At 39.2% G+C, this 18,108-nt stretch overlaps 1 protein-coding gene across 2 annotated transcripts; it reads left to right on the plus strand.

Moving 5' to 3' along the window:
* Window positions 1-10,238: 10,238 nt before the first annotated feature.
* LOC122027393 (aspartic proteinase 36-like) lies at window positions 10,239-14,974 on the plus strand. Of its 2 annotated transcripts, XM_042586345.1 has the most exons (10): window positions 10,239-10,678; window positions 11,158-11,287; window positions 11,465-11,724; window positions 12,059-12,286; window positions 13,195-13,357; window positions 13,453-13,526; window positions 13,618-13,714; window positions 13,829-13,895; window positions 14,516-14,587; window positions 14,672-14,974. In XM_042586345.1, the coding sequence occupies exons 1-10, from the start codon at window positions 10,260-10,262 to the stop codon at window positions 14,830-14,832; spliced, it is 1,671 nt and encodes a 556-aa protein (XP_042442279.1). In that variant the 5' UTR covers window positions 10,239-10,259; the 3' UTR covers window positions 14,833-14,974. The 2 variants fall into 2 exon arrangements, with proteins under 2 accessions (XP_042442279.1, XP_042442280.1); XM_042586346.1 differs by lacking the exon at window positions 12,059-12,286.
* Window positions 14,975-18,108: the final 3,134 nt, after the last annotated feature.

Raw genomic sequence — 18,108 nt, forward strand, 5'->3', positions numbered from 1 at the left:
CTTGAAGCTAGTGATGGATCCGTCCGGCAGCCTCCGAAACTACCGTTGAGCCGATCCCGAGAGAGTTGTAAGGAAGACACGGCACTTTACTCCATCTGTATATTGATGGAGTGTAGCTGTGTTATCAAACTTACCCAGATGATCATCCGGGTCCGTTGTTCCGTTGTACTCGCCGATCGTCGGAGGCACGTAGTGCTTGGGTAGAGGGTCTCGTAGAATAGCCTCCGAGAATTGGCGATTGATCCGCTCGGGAGATGAGTCCGCCCGGGGGGCTTTCCCTTTTCTGTCATCCCGCCTTGGCATTTCGTCTGAAGAAGAGCCTCTATCTCTTCGAGCTGGTGCGGCTTCAGGGGTGCGAAATAAGGCCCGGTGGAATGCGACGGTGGCTTGAGGTGCTTCCGCTCGGCCACCCGACGCAGAAGTTGCTTGCTGCTCCGGCCGCTCAGCTGACGCCTTTTGTTTTTGCTCCACAAGTTTGGCGGCCCTCATTTCGACCAGAGCGTCCAACTCTTCTTGTGAGAGTGCCACATTGTGTATTCTTCCAGCCTCGTCCATTGTCTCTGTTCAGATGCAGGCGCGTTCCCACAGACGGCGCCAAATTGATCCTGTTCGAACCAGGGGTCAACGAACGCTGGGGATGTGGCGCTCCCTACTAGATCCTCAGGTGCTCCGGCGAACCTGCAACAAAACCGAGCCGGGAGGGGTGTCCCGGCGACGGCCCTCCGACGCTCAAGTCAGGCGAGGAAATAGATGAAGTGGCTTCAGAGATCCAGACGCGCGTACCTCCGGTGAAGAAATGGAGGCCTTATATAGAACTATCGAAAGAGCCCGGGCACGCCAATCGAAGCAGTCATCTGCTTTAGACCATAGCCAGGTATGGGTCTGTCAGAAGGGCCATGCCCAGATATGGATCTGTCAGGAAGACGTCCAAGAGGCCATACTGCTACTGTATCAACTTTTCCATGATGTGACGGCAAGATCCTCCATCGTGCGATCTTGTGTACGGCCTAATCATCAGACATGCTTCTGCTGATATCCCATATCCCGAGCCGAGCGCCTAGGCCGCTCGGCTACCTTTGTACCCTCGCCCTTATCTTGGCCGAATGGACAACCCGCTCGGCCCTTCGATCCTCCTGCCTTGGCGTCGGAAACCCAAGCCCATGGATGGGTTATCTCTAGCTCCGCTCGGACCATTACCCGCTTGGCCAGCCCTCCATCCGTCCTTAGGCTGGGACCCTTCAGAAGGTGGGCCCCCCATTCTTACCGCCGGATCAATGATATTACTGAAATACTCATGTATAAATTAAATCCATCTTCCATTTATATTTATACGTAATAATTCTCTTTTCTATTTTAATGGCATTTAAGATGACATTAATTTCTATCCATCAATATTAAAGTGGCACTGATACAATATCAATCATCTTAATACTAATTTAGTGGTGTCCGCCTCACTAACACCACCTTAATATTGATTTTTAAGTATCAACATCAAGGACCAAAGTGACACTAGCACTATTCACCTTAGTTTGATTTCTATAAATTAATATTATCTTTGTGTTCATTTTTATAAATCAGCACTATAGTGGATGGTACTGATTTGGTGGTGCCAACATCACCTTAGTGTGATTTTTTATTTTTACAAACCAATATCATCTTGCACTGCAGGAAATTTCATTCGATTGAGAAGCGTATCTAAGAATATTAGCCGTCTAAATGAGCCGCCATTAGCACTTTTCAATTTATCCTAGTCGCGGATGAAAAACTTCTATAGAGTCGGATTAGTCATCTTCAAAAATAATATGTTCAAAGAACTAGTTACCGAATTTTCTCTCTCTCTCTCTTTCTATATATATGTATAATGATATCCTGCACAACTTATCTTGCACAACCGTGGACGATAGTATACGTTGATGATTTGACGTGGGCAACACATTTTTTTATTCTCCTCTCATTTGCATGCAAAGTTTTTCTCTTTCTTGCATGCAAGTCTCTATTCTACATATAAAGTGGTGCTAGTCTTTAAAGATTAGCGCCAATGTTGGTTTGAAACCAACACCAGTCAGTATCATGTTATTCTTTAAAGACGAGCACCAATGCTGATTTGAAATCAGCACCAGTCAATATCATGTTAGTCTTTAAAGACGAGCATCAACGCTGATTTAAAATCAACAACAATCAGTAGCATATTAGTGTTGGTCTTTAAAGACTAGGACCAACGTTGGTTTCAAACTAATACCACATTGGTATTTATCTTTCAAGACCAACATTGGTGCTAGTCTTGAACGTTGATGCTGATCTTGAATTGGTACTAGTCTTCAAGACCAACACCAAGGTGAAGACCAACACCCTTGGTTCTGGTCATCAAGACCAACACCCTTGGTTCTGGTCATCAAGACCATCATCCTTGGTGCTGGTCTTGAAATATCAACACCAACTTTCAAGACCATCATCCTTGGTGTTGGTCTTGAAAGACTAGTACAAATGTAGAGCAAGTAGCATTGGTGTTGGTCTTTAAAGATCAGCACTAACGCTGATTTTAAACAAGTACTAGCCAACACTACGTTGGTGTTGGTCTTAAACATTAGTGCTAGGCTTGAAAGACCAACACCAAAGCTCTTAGTGTTGGTCTTTCAAGACCAACACTAGTTTGGAAAGACTAGTACTAACGTTGGTGTTGGTCTTGAAAGATCAACACCAAAACCCTTGGTGTTGGTCTTGAAGACCAGCAGTAAAAACCAGTACCTTTGTGTTGGTCTTGAACGTTGGTACTTGGTGCTAGTCTTTGAAGATCAACACCAAGATGCTAGTCTTGAAACACCAACACCAACATTGAAGACCGGCACCAACGAAGAGATCATCATCAACACTAATCTTAAACCAGCACCAACATCGGTACTAGTCTTGAATGTTGGTGTCGATATTTCAAGACTAGTACCAAGGATGATGGTCTTTGGTGTTGGTCTTGAAGACAAGCACCTGGTCTTTGGTGCTGGTCTTGAAGACCAGTACCAATTCAAGACTAGCATCAACGTTCAAGACTAGCACCAATGTTGGTGCTAGTCTTGAAAGATCAGCACCAATGTGGTATTGGTTTAAAACCAATGTTTGTGCTAGTCTTTAAAGACCAGCACCAAAGACCATCATCCTTGGTGCTGGTCTTGAAATATTATCACCAACGTTTAAGATCAACATCAATGTTGGTGCTGGTCTTAAAAGACTAGTACAAATGTAGAGCAAGCAGCATTGGTGTTGATCTTTAAAGATCAGCACCAACGCTGATTTCAAACCAGTACTAGCCAGCACCACGTTGGTGTTCGTCTTTAAAGACTAACGTTGATGTTGGTCTTAAACGTTGGTGCTGATCTTGAAAGACCAACACCAAAGCCCTTAGTGTTGGTCTTGAAAGACCAACGCTAGTTTGAAAAGACCAGTACTAAAGTTGGTGTTGGTCTTGAAAGATCAACATCAAAGCCCCCTTGGTGTTGGTCTTGAAGACTAACAGTAAAAACCAGTACCTTGGTGTTGGTCTTGACCGTTGGTGCTAGTCTTTGAAGACCAGCACCAAGATGCTAGTCTTGAAAGACCAACACCAACATTGAAGACCGGCACCAACGAAGAGATTAGCATCAACACTAATCTTAAACCAGCACCAACATCGGTACTAGTCTTGAATGTTGGTGTCGATATTTCAAGACTAGTACCAAGGATGATGGTCTTTGGTGTTGGTCTTGAAGACAAGCACCTGGTCTTTGGTGCTGGAGACCAACACCTGGTCTTGAAGACAAGCATCTTGTCTTTGTATATATATATATATATATAATCCTGTCGGGAAGCTGAGAAGACGGACCTGTCGGAATGACGTATCTGGAATGCTGACCACATCTCCATGACCCGGATGGTGCGCTGTCTTCTGTGTTGACCAAGTCGTCAGAGGTCCTCCGGTCAATGGTACTTGTATCCAGTGACCGGGTTGCCTCGGTCCCTGGTACCCCGATGCTCGAGGCCAGTTCCGTGGATATATAAGTAGTCGAATAATGATAGAACAATTAAATAAATATGAGACGAGTACAGTGACGTACCCTGGCCCCGGGGGGTGCCCTCGGATGTATCGGTGAGCTGGTCGCTATACTGATTGAGTCATCGCGGTCCTGACGGATAGATGGATGTGAGTCAGCCGGATCTGAGGGGCGGCGACATGGAATCCGGTGCAGCATGGATCCGGAAGGCGGCATATAGGCCGAGACATGACAATGACACCTAGGCCGGAATACCATGGCACGCAGACCGACTAAGACCAATAACTACAATCATAATAACAGTACGAAACGAAATATAACAGCTCGATAGCCGGCACCCATCAATGGTCAGATCTGCATATAGAACGATGGACACAACGGCTGTGAAGCCGTCGAGGTCAACTGTGGGGACGTCGGAGTCGGCTGTACGGCCACAGGACAAGGTGGCAGCGGTTGGGAGAGGCGACGGCGGTCGCTGTACAACACCAGATGAGAGAAGAGGCGGCAGTTGGAGGATGCGTTGGTGGTCTACCGGCTGCCAGTACGCCTGGTGGTGGCGTGAGGCGCTGGCGGCGACGACGCGAAGTACAGGTTACAGCGGTGTGAGGGAGAGAAGAGCAATGGCAGGTCTATCCGGTGGTCCGGTGGCGGCATCGCGAGGAGAACAGAGGACCAGCGATAATGCTGGTCGCGGGGAGGAGAAGTCGCGGCTGTGGTGGCGTCGATGATGGCATCCGCAACCATCGGAGACGGTGGTGGCAGCGTGAGGCGTTGCTGGCGACGACAGGGACACCGGGGTCGAAGGAGAAGGGAGGATGAGGCCCCGAGGATGGTAGTTGCTAGTGGATCTCTCCGGCGGCAGCGACGAGGGACCACGAAGGAAGAAGAGAGGTGGAGAGATGAGCCTGCGACGACAGCCAAAGGACGAAGCTCCCTCCTCACCTACTGGCGGCGCCACACGCAAATGAAAATGCCCTTCCCATCCTCCCTAATCCCTCCTCTGTCCTAAGCTACATATATATATCGATTTTGATATCCTGTACACCATTATATGGGTGATAGCCTACGTGGCCACCTAACACGGCTTTGATAAAAAAATTTTAATCTCTCTTTCATCTGCGTGCAACAATTCTCTTATCTTTCCAACATGTAAAATGATGCTAGTTTTTAATTCTCTTCTCTTTCCTACATGTAAAGTGATGTTGTTTTCAACAAACTAGCATCAATGTTGGAGTTGATATTTAAAGACTAACTCTAACGTGCTGGTCTTTAAAAACCATCAATAGCACGTTGGTGTTGGTCTGTACAAATCAGCACCAAAGCAGCACCAACGTCTGTAAATCAGCACCAACAATCCAACATGTGCAAATCGGCACTACGTTGGTGCTAGTTTGCTCAAATCAGCACCAACGTGTGCAAATCAGTACCACGGTGGTGATACTTTGCGTAAACTAGCACTAATAGTTTGCACAAAGTAGCACCAACGTGTACAAATCAGTATCATGTTGGTACTGATTTGCATAAATCAACACCACGTTGGTGTTAATTTACAAAAATCAACACCAACATATACAAATCAGCACTACGTTGCTGTTAGTTCACACAAATCAGCACCAATGTATGCAAATCAGCACCACATTGTGCTACTTTGCAGCTGCTTTGTGCAAACCAGCACCAACAGTTGGTGATGTATCGAACAATTAAGCACCAACGTGCACAAATCAAAACAACACTGGTATTAATTTATGCAAATCAGCACAACACTGGTATTAATTTGTGCAAATCAGCACTAACGTGCACAAATCAACACCAACTTTTGGTGTTGGTTTCCATAAATCAGCACCAATGTATGTAAATCATCACTACGTTGGTGCTGGTTTGCACAAATCAGCACAAACGTGTGTAAATCAGCACCACGTTGGTGCTGGTTTGGGTAAATCAGCACAAACGTGTGTAAATCAGCACCATGTTGGTGCTGGTTTGGGTAAATCAGCACAAACATACACAAATCAGCACCACGTTAGTGCTGCTTTGCGTAAATCAGCACCAACGTATGCAAATCAACACCATGTTAGTGTTGGTTTATGCAACCCAGCACTAACGTGCGCAAATCAATATCACGTTAGTGTTGGTTTGTGCAACCCAACACCAATGTGCACAAATTAATTCCATGTTGGTGCTGATTTGTTCAAACAAGCACCAATGTACGTAAATCAGCACCATGTTGATACTGGTTTGGTCAAATTAGTACCACTTGGTGTTAGTTTAGAAAAAATACAACCAACATGTGCAAACCAACACCAAACATAGTGTTGCTTCGTGTAAACCAGCATCAACCAACAGTTGGTGCTAGTTTGCACAAACTAGCATCAATATGTGTAAACAAGCACTATGTCGGTGCTGCTTTGTGCAAACCAACACTACCAGCTACTTTACGCAAATCAGCACCAACTATTGGTGCTAGTTTGTGCAAAGCAGCACGCACAAACCAACATCAACATGGTGTTGATTTGTGCACGTTGGTGCTGGTTTTTGCAAATCAGCATCAACGTGGTGCTGATTTATAAAAACTTGCACTAAATCTATATCAACGTGCACAAATCAGTACTATATTGGTGCCGATTTGCATAAATCAACATCACATTGGTTCTAATTTTCAAAAAGCAGCACCAACATATGCAAATCAACACCACGTTGGTGTTGGTTTGTGCAAATAAGCACCAACGTAGTGCTGATTTGCGCACGTTGGTGATGGTTTACGAAAAGTAACACCAACGTGGTATTAGTTTGCACATGTTGGTCCTGATTTACGTAAACGAGCACTACTTGGTGCTGGTTTGCATAAAGCAGCACCAATGTGGTGCTGATTTACTCACATTGGTGTTGGTTTGCATATGTTGATGTTGATTTGTGCAAACTATTACTAACTGTAGGTGTTGTTTGTACAAAGCAGCACTAATGTGGTACTGATTTACGCACATTGGTCCTGATTTACACAAACCAACACCAACTTGTTGGTGTTGGTTTGCGCAAAACAACACCAACGTGATGCTGATTTGCATAATACTAACGTGGTGTTGATTTGCGCACATTGTTGTTGATTTGCGCAAATTAACACCAAAGTAGTGTTGGTTTGTACATGTTAGTGTTGGTTTGTAAAAATTAGCACCAATGTGGTGATGATTTGTGGAAATCAGTGTTGATGTACTCATGTTGGTGCTGGTTTGCCCAAACTGGTAACACGTTGGTACTAATTTACGCATGTTGGTGCTGGCTTATGCAAATCAGCACTAACGTTGGTGTGAGTTTACGCAAACCAGCGCCAACGTTGGTGCTGCTTTGGTGCTGGTATTTAAAGACCAGCACATTAGACTTGATCTTTAAATATCAACTTCAATATTGATACTGGTTTGTAGAAACTAACATCACTTTGCATGTAGAAAAGAGAAGAGAATTAGAAACTAGCACCACTTTATATGCAGGAGAGCGAAAAGAATTATTACATGCAGATGAGTGAGAGAAATTAAAAAATTTGGATCACAGCCGTGTCAGGTGCCCATACAAGTTGTTGCCCATGGTCGCTCATATAAGAGAGTGTAGGGTATCAAAAATGATATATACATATAGGGTTTTGATACCTTACACAATATGTATGCGCCGCCCATGCATGCTACCCACGCATGTTGTGCAAGATAAAATCCCGTGTATAATATATATATATATATATATATATATATATATATATATATATATAGATATAGATATAGATATATATAATCCTTAAATATTTTTAATTAAGCGGACGTTTTACTCATCTTATAAGCTCTATACAATAGTTTATAATCTTTTTTATAGTTTATAAACTCTTTAAATAAATTTGGTAAAAAATTTTACAAACAGCTTATAAGTTATTTTTTAAAAAAATAAGAGAGACCCTATATTTTTGTTAAAAGACTTTTTTTTAACAATTTTTTCTCTAAAATATTCTTATATATTTTCATTAATTCTCATCTTATCCTTCACAAAATTGTACAAACCTAACCATTTTCATGCCGACTTTTTTTTCCTAGTGCACTCTATTATCTTCTCTTCCCAGGGCGTAAAATCTCCGATACTCCTTTCCATTTCTTCTCTACCCGATGCACAAATTTTCCGACTCAGTTAGAATTTGATTTTTCTTCTAATTTTTTCTTAGGATTTTAAAAAATAAAAGTGTCAAATATATTATTTATCAACTTTTAACTATAAATTTTATTTAAAATATTAATGATATAAAATTTTCTAAATTAAAATATATTTTTTTTAATATAACGTTAACATGTCATAAAATATTTTTTATATATATATATATATATATATATATATATATATATATATATATATATATATATATATATATATATATATATATATACTCTTTTATTTTATAATAGGAAACACATCACTATATTTAAGTTGTTTAAAATAAATTCATCCAAATATTTTAATAATTTATTTTTTAAAAAAAGACCTAATATATTTAAGTTGTTTAAAATAAATTCATCCAAATATTTTAATAATTTATTTTTAAAATAAGACCTAACAATTTATAAGCTCCTAAAAATTTATAAGTACCAATTTATAAACTGTTTTTTTTATTAAATTTAGTCAAACACCTATAACTGTTTAATAGTTTTATAAAATTTAAATTAAAAAATAAACATAAACGAAGATTCTACAAATGCAATAGTATTTATTTAACACAAATGTAGGTAAGACTTGTAAATCCTTAAATGCTTTTAGTTAACTAAATTCACTTTATATTTTCCATCCAAATATTTAATTATCTGATCATTATTCGAGGATTAGTAATAATTATCAAGGACCACACTCTTTTGCATCTTTTTAGCTTTTGAGATTGAAACTGCATGCAATCATTGTTCCACAGCATCAAGCCCTTATTCAAACCCACAATTGGATGTAATTTGGTGAATCCGATAATCCGAAAACCTTATTGAAGGATAATCGAATGCCGACTTGATTCAAATTTTGCCTTTTTTTTTTTTTATAAGTTTAAGTTTAATTTGTTTAGATACTAAAATATTTTTTATTTATTTAGTAAGTTGATAAAAATTTTATTGATAAATATAATTTATAATTATTGTTTATGAAATTGATACGGTGATGATGAAGGGTCTACCCTGCCATCACGGTGGAGGTTAAAATAGGGTAAAGTTAAGGCGGTCAACGCGTAGATGGCATCGTCCGATCGGGCGAAGCATGCCAACCGGGGAGAAGGCTTTGACTTGTCGTCGCCTTCGCTACGAAGAGAAATCAAACAACCGACGCTCAAGGGAGACGATGTACAGAAGCTGAGCCGAACGGCTACCCCGCTCGGCCAAACAACAAAGATTGATATGCACAGAGTTCAACTTTGGCCGAGCGGCTATCCCGCTCGACTTGGCAGCAGGTATCGACAATGACAGAGTGGAACTTCGGCTGAGCAGACACGCAAAGGAGTATTGAGGTTTTGACCGACTGGACGGGGCATCAGAGCGGCGAATCACCGACCGAGCGGTCAACCCACTCGGCCTAGTGGTACTGTACATTGATATCCATCAACATCCTTTTGGGAGTTGGTGCCACCGATACCGGGCATGGACTGCCAGAAGATCGTACGGCGGAAGCTTCCACTGTTACTTCAGAGATATGCTCGACCTGTTAAGGTATTGTGTCAGGGACACTTTACTGACAAGTCTTTTTAGAGAAAGTTTTGAGAAGCGTGTTCACCTTGGGAAGTGTGCATGTGCGCTGCCGGAGCTCTATACAAAGGGGTGGTCCAAGCATTGACGGAGATATACGATATTCACTGTTTGTGCTATAGTCTTCTTGTTGCTCTGCTTTACAATTCACCGCTGGTGACTGACTTGGGCGTCGGAGGGCCAACGCCGAGATCCCTTCTCTGACTCAGTACTGATGTAATTTATGTTATAGATCCGAACAGAATTCACAAGAGATCAACATGAGCACCATATTTCTTAACTTTCTATCTTTTCGACTTTTAGATAGAATCAAATATTATTCGTCAACACTATTTAACTTATTATCTTCTTTATATTGATCTAACATATTTTATCAAATTAAAGATCAAATTTGTTAACGAACTTTTTACGGTCGCAAGCGCGGTACAAAACATAACGGATCCCTTAGGCTCATCAACGCCCGACCCGCGTTGGGAAAGGGCCCTAGTGATGGCAGCCAATGAGCATCTGTGTCGAGCAGTCTTTCCCTTTTGCCTCGCCTACTTCCATTTCTTCTTCTCTTTCACTCATCAGGCTTCGGACTCGTCGTGCTTCTGCAAGCAGCTCGGTGGGACAGGAAAAGAGTCGGTGGAAAAGCGGGGTGAGAGGTCGGATGCGGAGACCCGTTTGGATCCTACTGCTCGCAGCTTGGGCGGCGGCCGCACTCCACCTCGCCGATGCGGGGGCCAGCGGCGGCGATGGATTCCCTGCTATGCTGACACTGGAAAGGGCGTTGCCTATGAAAGGAGTCAGTTTGAAGCATCTTAGGGCTCGGGACCGCGCCCGGCATGGCCGGTCTCTGCAGGGTGGCTCCTCGCTGACGTCCGCTGGAGTGGTAGATTTCCCCGTCGAGGGCTCCTCCAATCCGCTCACCGTTGGGTACTCTACCGCTCTTAGTCTTGGGTCTAGTTCGTGATACGACTTACTTCTGATCGAGATGTCCGTTTTTTTGCTTTTTATCGTTTTTTTTTTTGTAAAGAAGACACCTTTTTTGTTGCATTTGTTCGATCCTTCCGTTTGAAGCTTTGATCTGGTTGGTTTGGTGGAGTACATTATATTCTTATTTAATCAGTGTATAATATTCTGTTAATATTTGTTCTAGTCCGATCCGAAGCACAATAATATCTCATTCGCGACTTAAAGATTTGGTTTTTTCGGCCAGCTTCCGTTTTCATTTCAAAATTTTGGGCTAAATGATCAGTGCTTTCTATTATTAGCCTTGTTATAATCATTTGGTTTGCTTTGATTATAATAAAGCCATAAAGGGATAACATTCATCTTTCGATCTTGCTACTCTATTACTTTCCTCTTCGTTTTCAAGCGTTATACATGACCTAATTTAGACGTTGAAACTGCAGGCTTTATTATACTCGTGTTAAATTGGGCAACCCAATAAAAGAATTCTATGTTCAGATCGACACAGGAAGTGATATCTTGTGGGTGACATGCAACGGATGCAATGGATGCCCAATATCAAGTGGACTAAATGTAATATATCTTGTTTTCTAAATTTCAGTTGTTTTTTTTCCCTTAAAAGAAAAAGGCAAACTGAGTTAAAAACTAGGATTGTAATGTTGCTTCTTTAAACTTACATATCGTCTTTATGAAGTGTCGATGAAGAATTTATTTTTTGATTGCATAAGTTGCCATTTTTCACATTTGCAGATCCAGCTAGAGTTCTTCGATCCTTATAAGTCATCAACGTCATCATGGATATCTTGTTCTGATAATAGATGCACCTCTTATTTCCAAAGTGGAGAGGCTTTATGCCCCAATTCTGGTTCTTCAAATACTCCATGCAGTTACACATTCCAATATGGTGATGGAAGTGGCACATCTGGATATTATGTATCTGATACTTTGTATTTTGATACAGTCTTGGGAAATGAACAATCTGTGGACTCCTCAGCTACAGTTGTCTTTGGGTAAGATGTTTTTTAAGATCACAAGTATCCTTTTGCGCCAAAGATCATTTTCTCTTGCTGGTAAATGTCAGGTTTCCCATGTGTAGCCGACAGGATCTGATTACTAGTGATGCATAGGGGGTACTAGGTGATTGAATAAATAATCTCTAGACACCATAGTATAGCACAGCTTTTTGCATTGATTTTGTTAGTAGGCATTTCCCATCTACTTAGTAATGCTGGTTTCAGTCAACATCATAGTAACTTGGTCTGCTACAGTAGTTCTAAAGTAAAAGAGAAATGGAAATCATTAGATGTACTCACCAATGATGAAATTACACTTCCTGTTAAACAGTTGTAGCAACTCACAGTCTGGAGATTTGACCAAGTCAGACAGGGCAGTTGATGGAATTTTTGGTTTTGGGCAGCATGAATTGTCTGTCATATCACAACTTTCCTCTATGGGCCTCACTCCTAGGGTGTTTTCTCATTGCTTAAAGGGATCAGAAAATGGTGGAGGCATATTGGTTTTTGGAGAAATTGTAGAACCGGGCATCGTTTATACTCCACTTGTTCCATCACAGTAAGTGCTATTGAACATGATGTTTAATACTTCTGATAAGTATTAACTTATTCTTCCAAGATGAACTAAAACTGCACCACATGTGCCAATAATTTGGGAATTCAAGATGCATGCATCCTCGCCTCCTTTATATTTCTCTGTTAAATTTGTTTTTCTGCAAGTCTCCTTTATATTTCTCTGTTAAATTTGTTATTTCTGCAAGTCTAAGGATTAACTTTTTCAGCTCTCTCTTGATTCTAAGATATTGTTTTCCTCATGACACTCCTTGTTTTGTTTTTGTTGATCAAATGCACACGTTTCTATTTTAGTGTTGATTCTAAGTGTTATGGTGTATGTTTTACATGGATGCTCCACAACACATGAATTACTTAACATGCAGTCAAGTACTGATTTGGCACATTGTATTAAGACATGAAATTTCTCATATATCTGATAATCCCTAGTTCCATCATGTGAATTTCTATTTCATATTTGTTTGCCCTTCAATTGTTTTGATATAATTCTTAACTTAACTAGCAGACAGAAGAAGGCCAGATATTGAGGCACTTAGTGCTACTGTTGCATTGAGACAAATCAATTATTTAGTTTTTAGTGGGTGAATATTTAAAAGTTATTTAGTTTTAAGTAAAAATCAATTATTTTTTATTGAGACAAATTGGTTCACTATTTTGTGAAGAATAAGTCTCATTATCAATTTATATGTATGAGACAACTTTTAATGAATAAAATTTTCTTTGAATATGTGTGTGAGATCTTTGCCTTTCAGTCATTGTCATGCAGATTTGACAGCAATATTACATACTCTCTTTTTCTTTCTTTTTTTACATTTACTGTTCGTTAAACTTGATTTTCTTCTCTCTATTTCCTGTATCTCTTCAGATGTTGACCACTATTATTTTGTACTTAAGGTCTCACTACAACCTAAACCTAGAGAGTATTAGTGTCAATGGACAAATACTTTCTATTGATCCATCGGTGTTTTTAACTTCGAATACACAAGGAACTATTATTGATTCTGGGACCACACTGGCTTATCTGGCTGAAGAGGCTTATGACCCTTTTGTGAATGCAGTAAGTAAATCTTTTACTTCTAAGCTTAAATATGAGGATACAGAGCAACAGAAGACACGGATGGTTTATTTCTCACTTGCTTGTTCCATATTCAGATAGTTGCTTCACTATCCCCTTCCGTTCGTCTGATCAATTCCAAAGGAAATGAGTGTTTCATTACTTCCGGCAGGTTTCTATCACATGCACACATGTTTCTTGATCTTTTAAACTGATATGATTTTAACTACATTTTAACATCATTATGCATCTCTAACCCACAGTGTTGATGAATCATTTCCTTCTCTTACATTGAACTTCAAGGGTGGTGCATCCATGCCAGTAAAACCTGAGGATTATCTTTTGCAAGAAGTTTCTATCGTAAGTCACCTTTCAAACTTGTCTAGATGAGCTACACTACAGAAATGAAATGATTGTTAGTCAACTCATTTTACAGAAGTGTTTGAAATAAGATGATCAATTGCCTATTTGCAGGATAATTCTGTTATATGGTGTATTGGTTGGCAAAAGAACCAGGGATCAGGAATAACAATATTAGGAGGTTTGCAAACTAAAACCTTTCATCTGGAATGTTTACTTCTTGAAACATGGTGAAATTAGACACTAAATGTTATCTGTTCCAGACCTAAAGAAACTCGACCCTACTTCAAGTTCTCAAATTCCAAATTTTAAGAATTTACAATTTTTTTTCATGCTTTTTTCTTATTATTCAGAAGGTCCAACTTCTAAGACTGTTAAGACTTTCAACTAGCCTTAATTCCATAACCTGCATCCAAAAAATTTGAGAATTCATCCAATTGAGTATAATTTTTAATGTCACATCCAGTAAATCATTGTTGCTATTTACTATTTTGCTTGCTAGGTTGTGTTATTTCCTTTCTGGCCATTGAAATTTATCATCATCATGTTCCAATTCAATTTCATCTTACCACATTATCCAAATCAATCTGGGAAGGAATTCCTTGCATCTTGTACTGCGTTCTTCTCCATCATCTATAATCTTTTTTCTCTTTTTGTTTGTTCGCAACTTCCTATCAATCTAAACAAGAGTTCCAGTTTGCTATCCTTCCCTTGTATTGTCTTTGTTTGTATGTCTATTACTAAGAATAGGGCACAGAAATGAATTCCAGTGCAACTAACTGTTGCATCAATTCTTTACAGACCTCGTTCTCAAGGACAAGATATTCGTCTATGATTTAGCTAATCAGCGCCTAGGCTGGACGAGCTATGACTGTAAGTTGATCGATGCACAAGATTTTGTTTACCTGATGGTCCTTTCAGGAGGAATGCTGAAATTTTCTTTCATGTTCTTCACAGGTTCTCTATCTGTCAATGTGAGTATTTCATCTGTAAAAAACCAGTACCTAAACACTGGACAGTTCCAAGTCAACAAATCATCCCAAATTGTATTTGGCAAGCTGCATTGGAGTACCATCACATTTGCCCTGTTCTTGCTTAGCCTAAGCAGATTACTATGAAGTCAAAGAACACATAAATTGTAATTCATTAACGAGAGGCCACAAAGTGATTCAATATTTTTCACAATCCATTGTGCTATTTTCTTGTCAGTACTTTTAGATAGTTTTGATATGATCAACTAAGTTCGGTTAGATTCTATTATGTTTGATCCTTGTGTCTAAGTGTATAGGAATTTAGGAACACAAGAAGTCGAGCGGAAGATACAACTAGCGAGAATGATGGCACGGAAAGAGAGTCGACAGACTTAGTGCATTCAAAGGACGAGAGGCTGCAGAAGAGTGCATCGGCGAACAAGAATGACATGTACGACGTTCGAGGGACAAGAAGTCGGGAAGGAATCCTGCTCAAGGAGAAGGTCGGAGTTGGATTCGGGTGCGCTCAACTCTGGTTAGAAGGAGAATCACCTACGCAAAGAACTACGCGAAGAGATCAAGTTTGAGTTGAGTTGCCCTGTGGAAGGCGTCTTCCATGGCTGGAAGCCCCTTTGATGAACAGTATGAAGGTGCCTTTCAGCCTTTGAAGGCGCGTTCGATGAACCTTTGAAGACGCCTTCTCTAGCCGTTAGTCGAGGATAATGTTTTATCCTTAGTCGATAAAACTCTATTCGATGGAAGGCGAAGGTGTGGATGACTTTTTCGAGAGGTTATAAAAAGACCTCTGGACCTAAGAAATAATGATTAACTCTTGTATTCATTTCTTAGTAACTTTATGAGCATTCAACGAGTGTAAGAGGCAGCTTCTCAACCTTCAATACAGGAGATTTTTAGTATTCTTTTGTCTTGGATTAACAACCACCCAGGTTGTAACCAAGTAATTTCTTTGCCACTTCTTTTTAAGTTATTAATTCAATTTAGTATAATTGTGCTACTAATTAGAGTCGAAAGATCGAAAAAGATTTATTTGATTCCATAAGCAATTCACCCTCCTCTTATCGGTTCTGCTGCACCAACAATTGATATCATAGTCATAACGTCTTAGAAGCACTAATCACTAACTGAAGCACACGACGATGGTTGGATCAACAATCTACTCGCAGAAGTTCGAAGGATACTTCGTTTAATGGAAACGTCGGATTGAGATATTTTTTAAAACAGATTTTGAGATTCTTTTAATTATAAAATATGATTTTGCAGCTCTCAAAGACCCGCAAGGAAATGAAAAAGAAGAATATCAATGGACCAAGAAGGAGCAAGCAAACTTCGTAATAAATGAATGAACCGAGTTCCACTTGCTCAGCGTACTTCCACCCCAGGAAGTCAATCGGATCGGAGATTACGAATCAACAAAGGAACTTTGGGAGAAGGGAGAAGTTCCTGGAACTACACAAAGGAACCTCCGAAGCAAAGCTCGCGAGACGAGACCTGCTCCGGAACCAAAGACGGGACTTGCTCCGGAACCAACTAACGAACCTCCGGATGGAAGAAAGAAAAACAATTGCACATCTGCATTTGAGATTCAAAGAACTCATCATTGGACTCACAAATCTCGGAGAAAAGGTAACGAATTGAGATTCATTAAGGTACACTTTAAATGTATTTCCTAGGACACTCGAGTGAACATCTATAGTTGACTCATTTTATATATCTAAAGACCTCGAAGTTAGTCCATTAGAAAATCTATTTTTCACTTTTGAATTTCACGAATCAAGATGTGTAGACTTACGAAATAAAGAAGAAAAAGCAGCCCACAACATAACTTTAAAGGCCAACTAGAAAGGTGAACCAGATCCAGACTTTGAAGAATCTATTGATGAAGATGAAGTAGCCTTATTGGTAAGAAAATTCAGCAAGTTCATTAAATTTAGTAAATTTAATGAGTCGCAGCGAAAAAGTACTTTTGGAGCAAAAGAAAGGTCGATGCTACAATTGTCAAGGAGAAGAGCACATCAAGAACGACAGTCTCGAACTAAAGAAGAAGGACAAGGACAAGGGCAAAAGACCAACAAGATCGAAGCACAAGATCTTGAAAGCTACATGGGTTGAATCGTCATCCTCCGAGTCTGAGATCGAAGCCTACGCCAGACTAGCTCTAATGACAAACCACTAAAGAGAAGATGAAAGTAGCTCAGAAATGAGCATCGATGAAGGGGAAAGATCATCAGAGGAAAGTTGCGATGAAGAGGGAGCATCAGAACATGAGGTAAGTAAGGTACGTGTAATATCTCCCAAGCAATCTATTGAATTTATCAAAATACTTTTTTTAAAATATTATAAATTAGAAAAAAATATTGATTTTGAAAAGACAATTAGTCCATGCATGCCCACTAGAATTGTTTGATAATTTAAAATTAGAAAACGGAAAATTGAAAACACAAATAGAGAAATTGAAATATTACTATTCTAACTACATTCAACCAAAGTTTAGAAAATATGGTAAAATTAATTGGTACATAAGAAATCATCAATGATAAATTAGAAAAATTCCTAGAAACTATGTAATTCCAAAATTTTTAGTAAATCAATAGATAGGAACCTATATTATGTTCCAAATTTTTTTTTAGATTAAACTCTAATGTTTTTTAGGATAGAAATTTTCTCAATTAGAAAAATATTTTTTTTATTATTAGAGGAATTTGTTTTTCCTATCTCACGATTTAATCTATAAACAGAGATTTTTTTTTAATTTTTTCTATTGAGATATTTTTTAAATTATTGACGGTTAAAATTATTACACATATTTAAATTTAAAATTTTCTATTTTTAATTTTTTTAATGTCTAAATTATTATAAATTATTTTTAAAAAGATAATTTTTAAAGAAAATAGAAATTTTTAAAATTTTATTTTTTCTGCTGTTTAATAATGTGTACTACACATCCAGAAAAAATAATAACTTTTTTTCTAGAATTGAAAGATATTAGTTTATTGGTAATCGTTGTTATGCACCCCTAGAAAAGTTTTTCAAATTTTTCTAACAGTTTACTTTACTTTTTCAAATTTTTTTTCTGAATGTGTTTTATTGAGGAAAAATAAATAAAAGTTAAAGGGGATTAAGGGGAGTTAGGATAATTCTCATAATTTGTATCCTTGTATTTATTTTTGCAATTAACTTGTTTAATTCATTATTTTATTATATTATTTTATTACATTTTTAGCCCTAACTTCAACTTGGGTTGATGAACATAAAAAAAAGAGAAAATGGTTAGTACTCGGGTTAGTTTTGATATGGTCAACTAAGTTCGATTAGGTCATGTTGTGTTTGATCCTTGTGTCTAAGTGTGCAAGAGTTTTAAGAACACAAGAAGTCGAGCGGAAGACGCAGTTAGCGAGAAAAATG

This window comes from Zingiber officinale, chromosome 10A (genome assembly GCF_018446385.1).
Source record: "Zingiber officinale cultivar Zhangliang chromosome 10A, Zo_v1.1, whole genome shotgun sequence".
Lineage (NCBI taxonomy): Eukaryota > Viridiplantae > Streptophyta > Magnoliopsida > Zingiberales > Zingiberaceae > Zingiber > Zingiber officinale.

Excerpts from the sequence above, each read along its gene's own strand:
- LOC122027393 (XM_042586345.1), top strand. The coding sequence starts at position 10,260 with ATGAGCATCTGTGTCGAGCAGTCTTTCCCTTTTGCCTCGCCTACTTCC. Across the intron at positions 10,679-11,157 it reads TCCAATCCGCTCACCGTTGG|GCTTTATTATACTCGTGTTA; the intron begins GTACTCTACCGC and ends TTGAAACTGCAG. Across the intron at positions 13,896-14,515 it reads AGGAATAACAATATTAGGAG|ACCTCGTTCTCAAGGACAAG; the intron begins GTTTGCAAACTA and ends AATTCTTTACAG.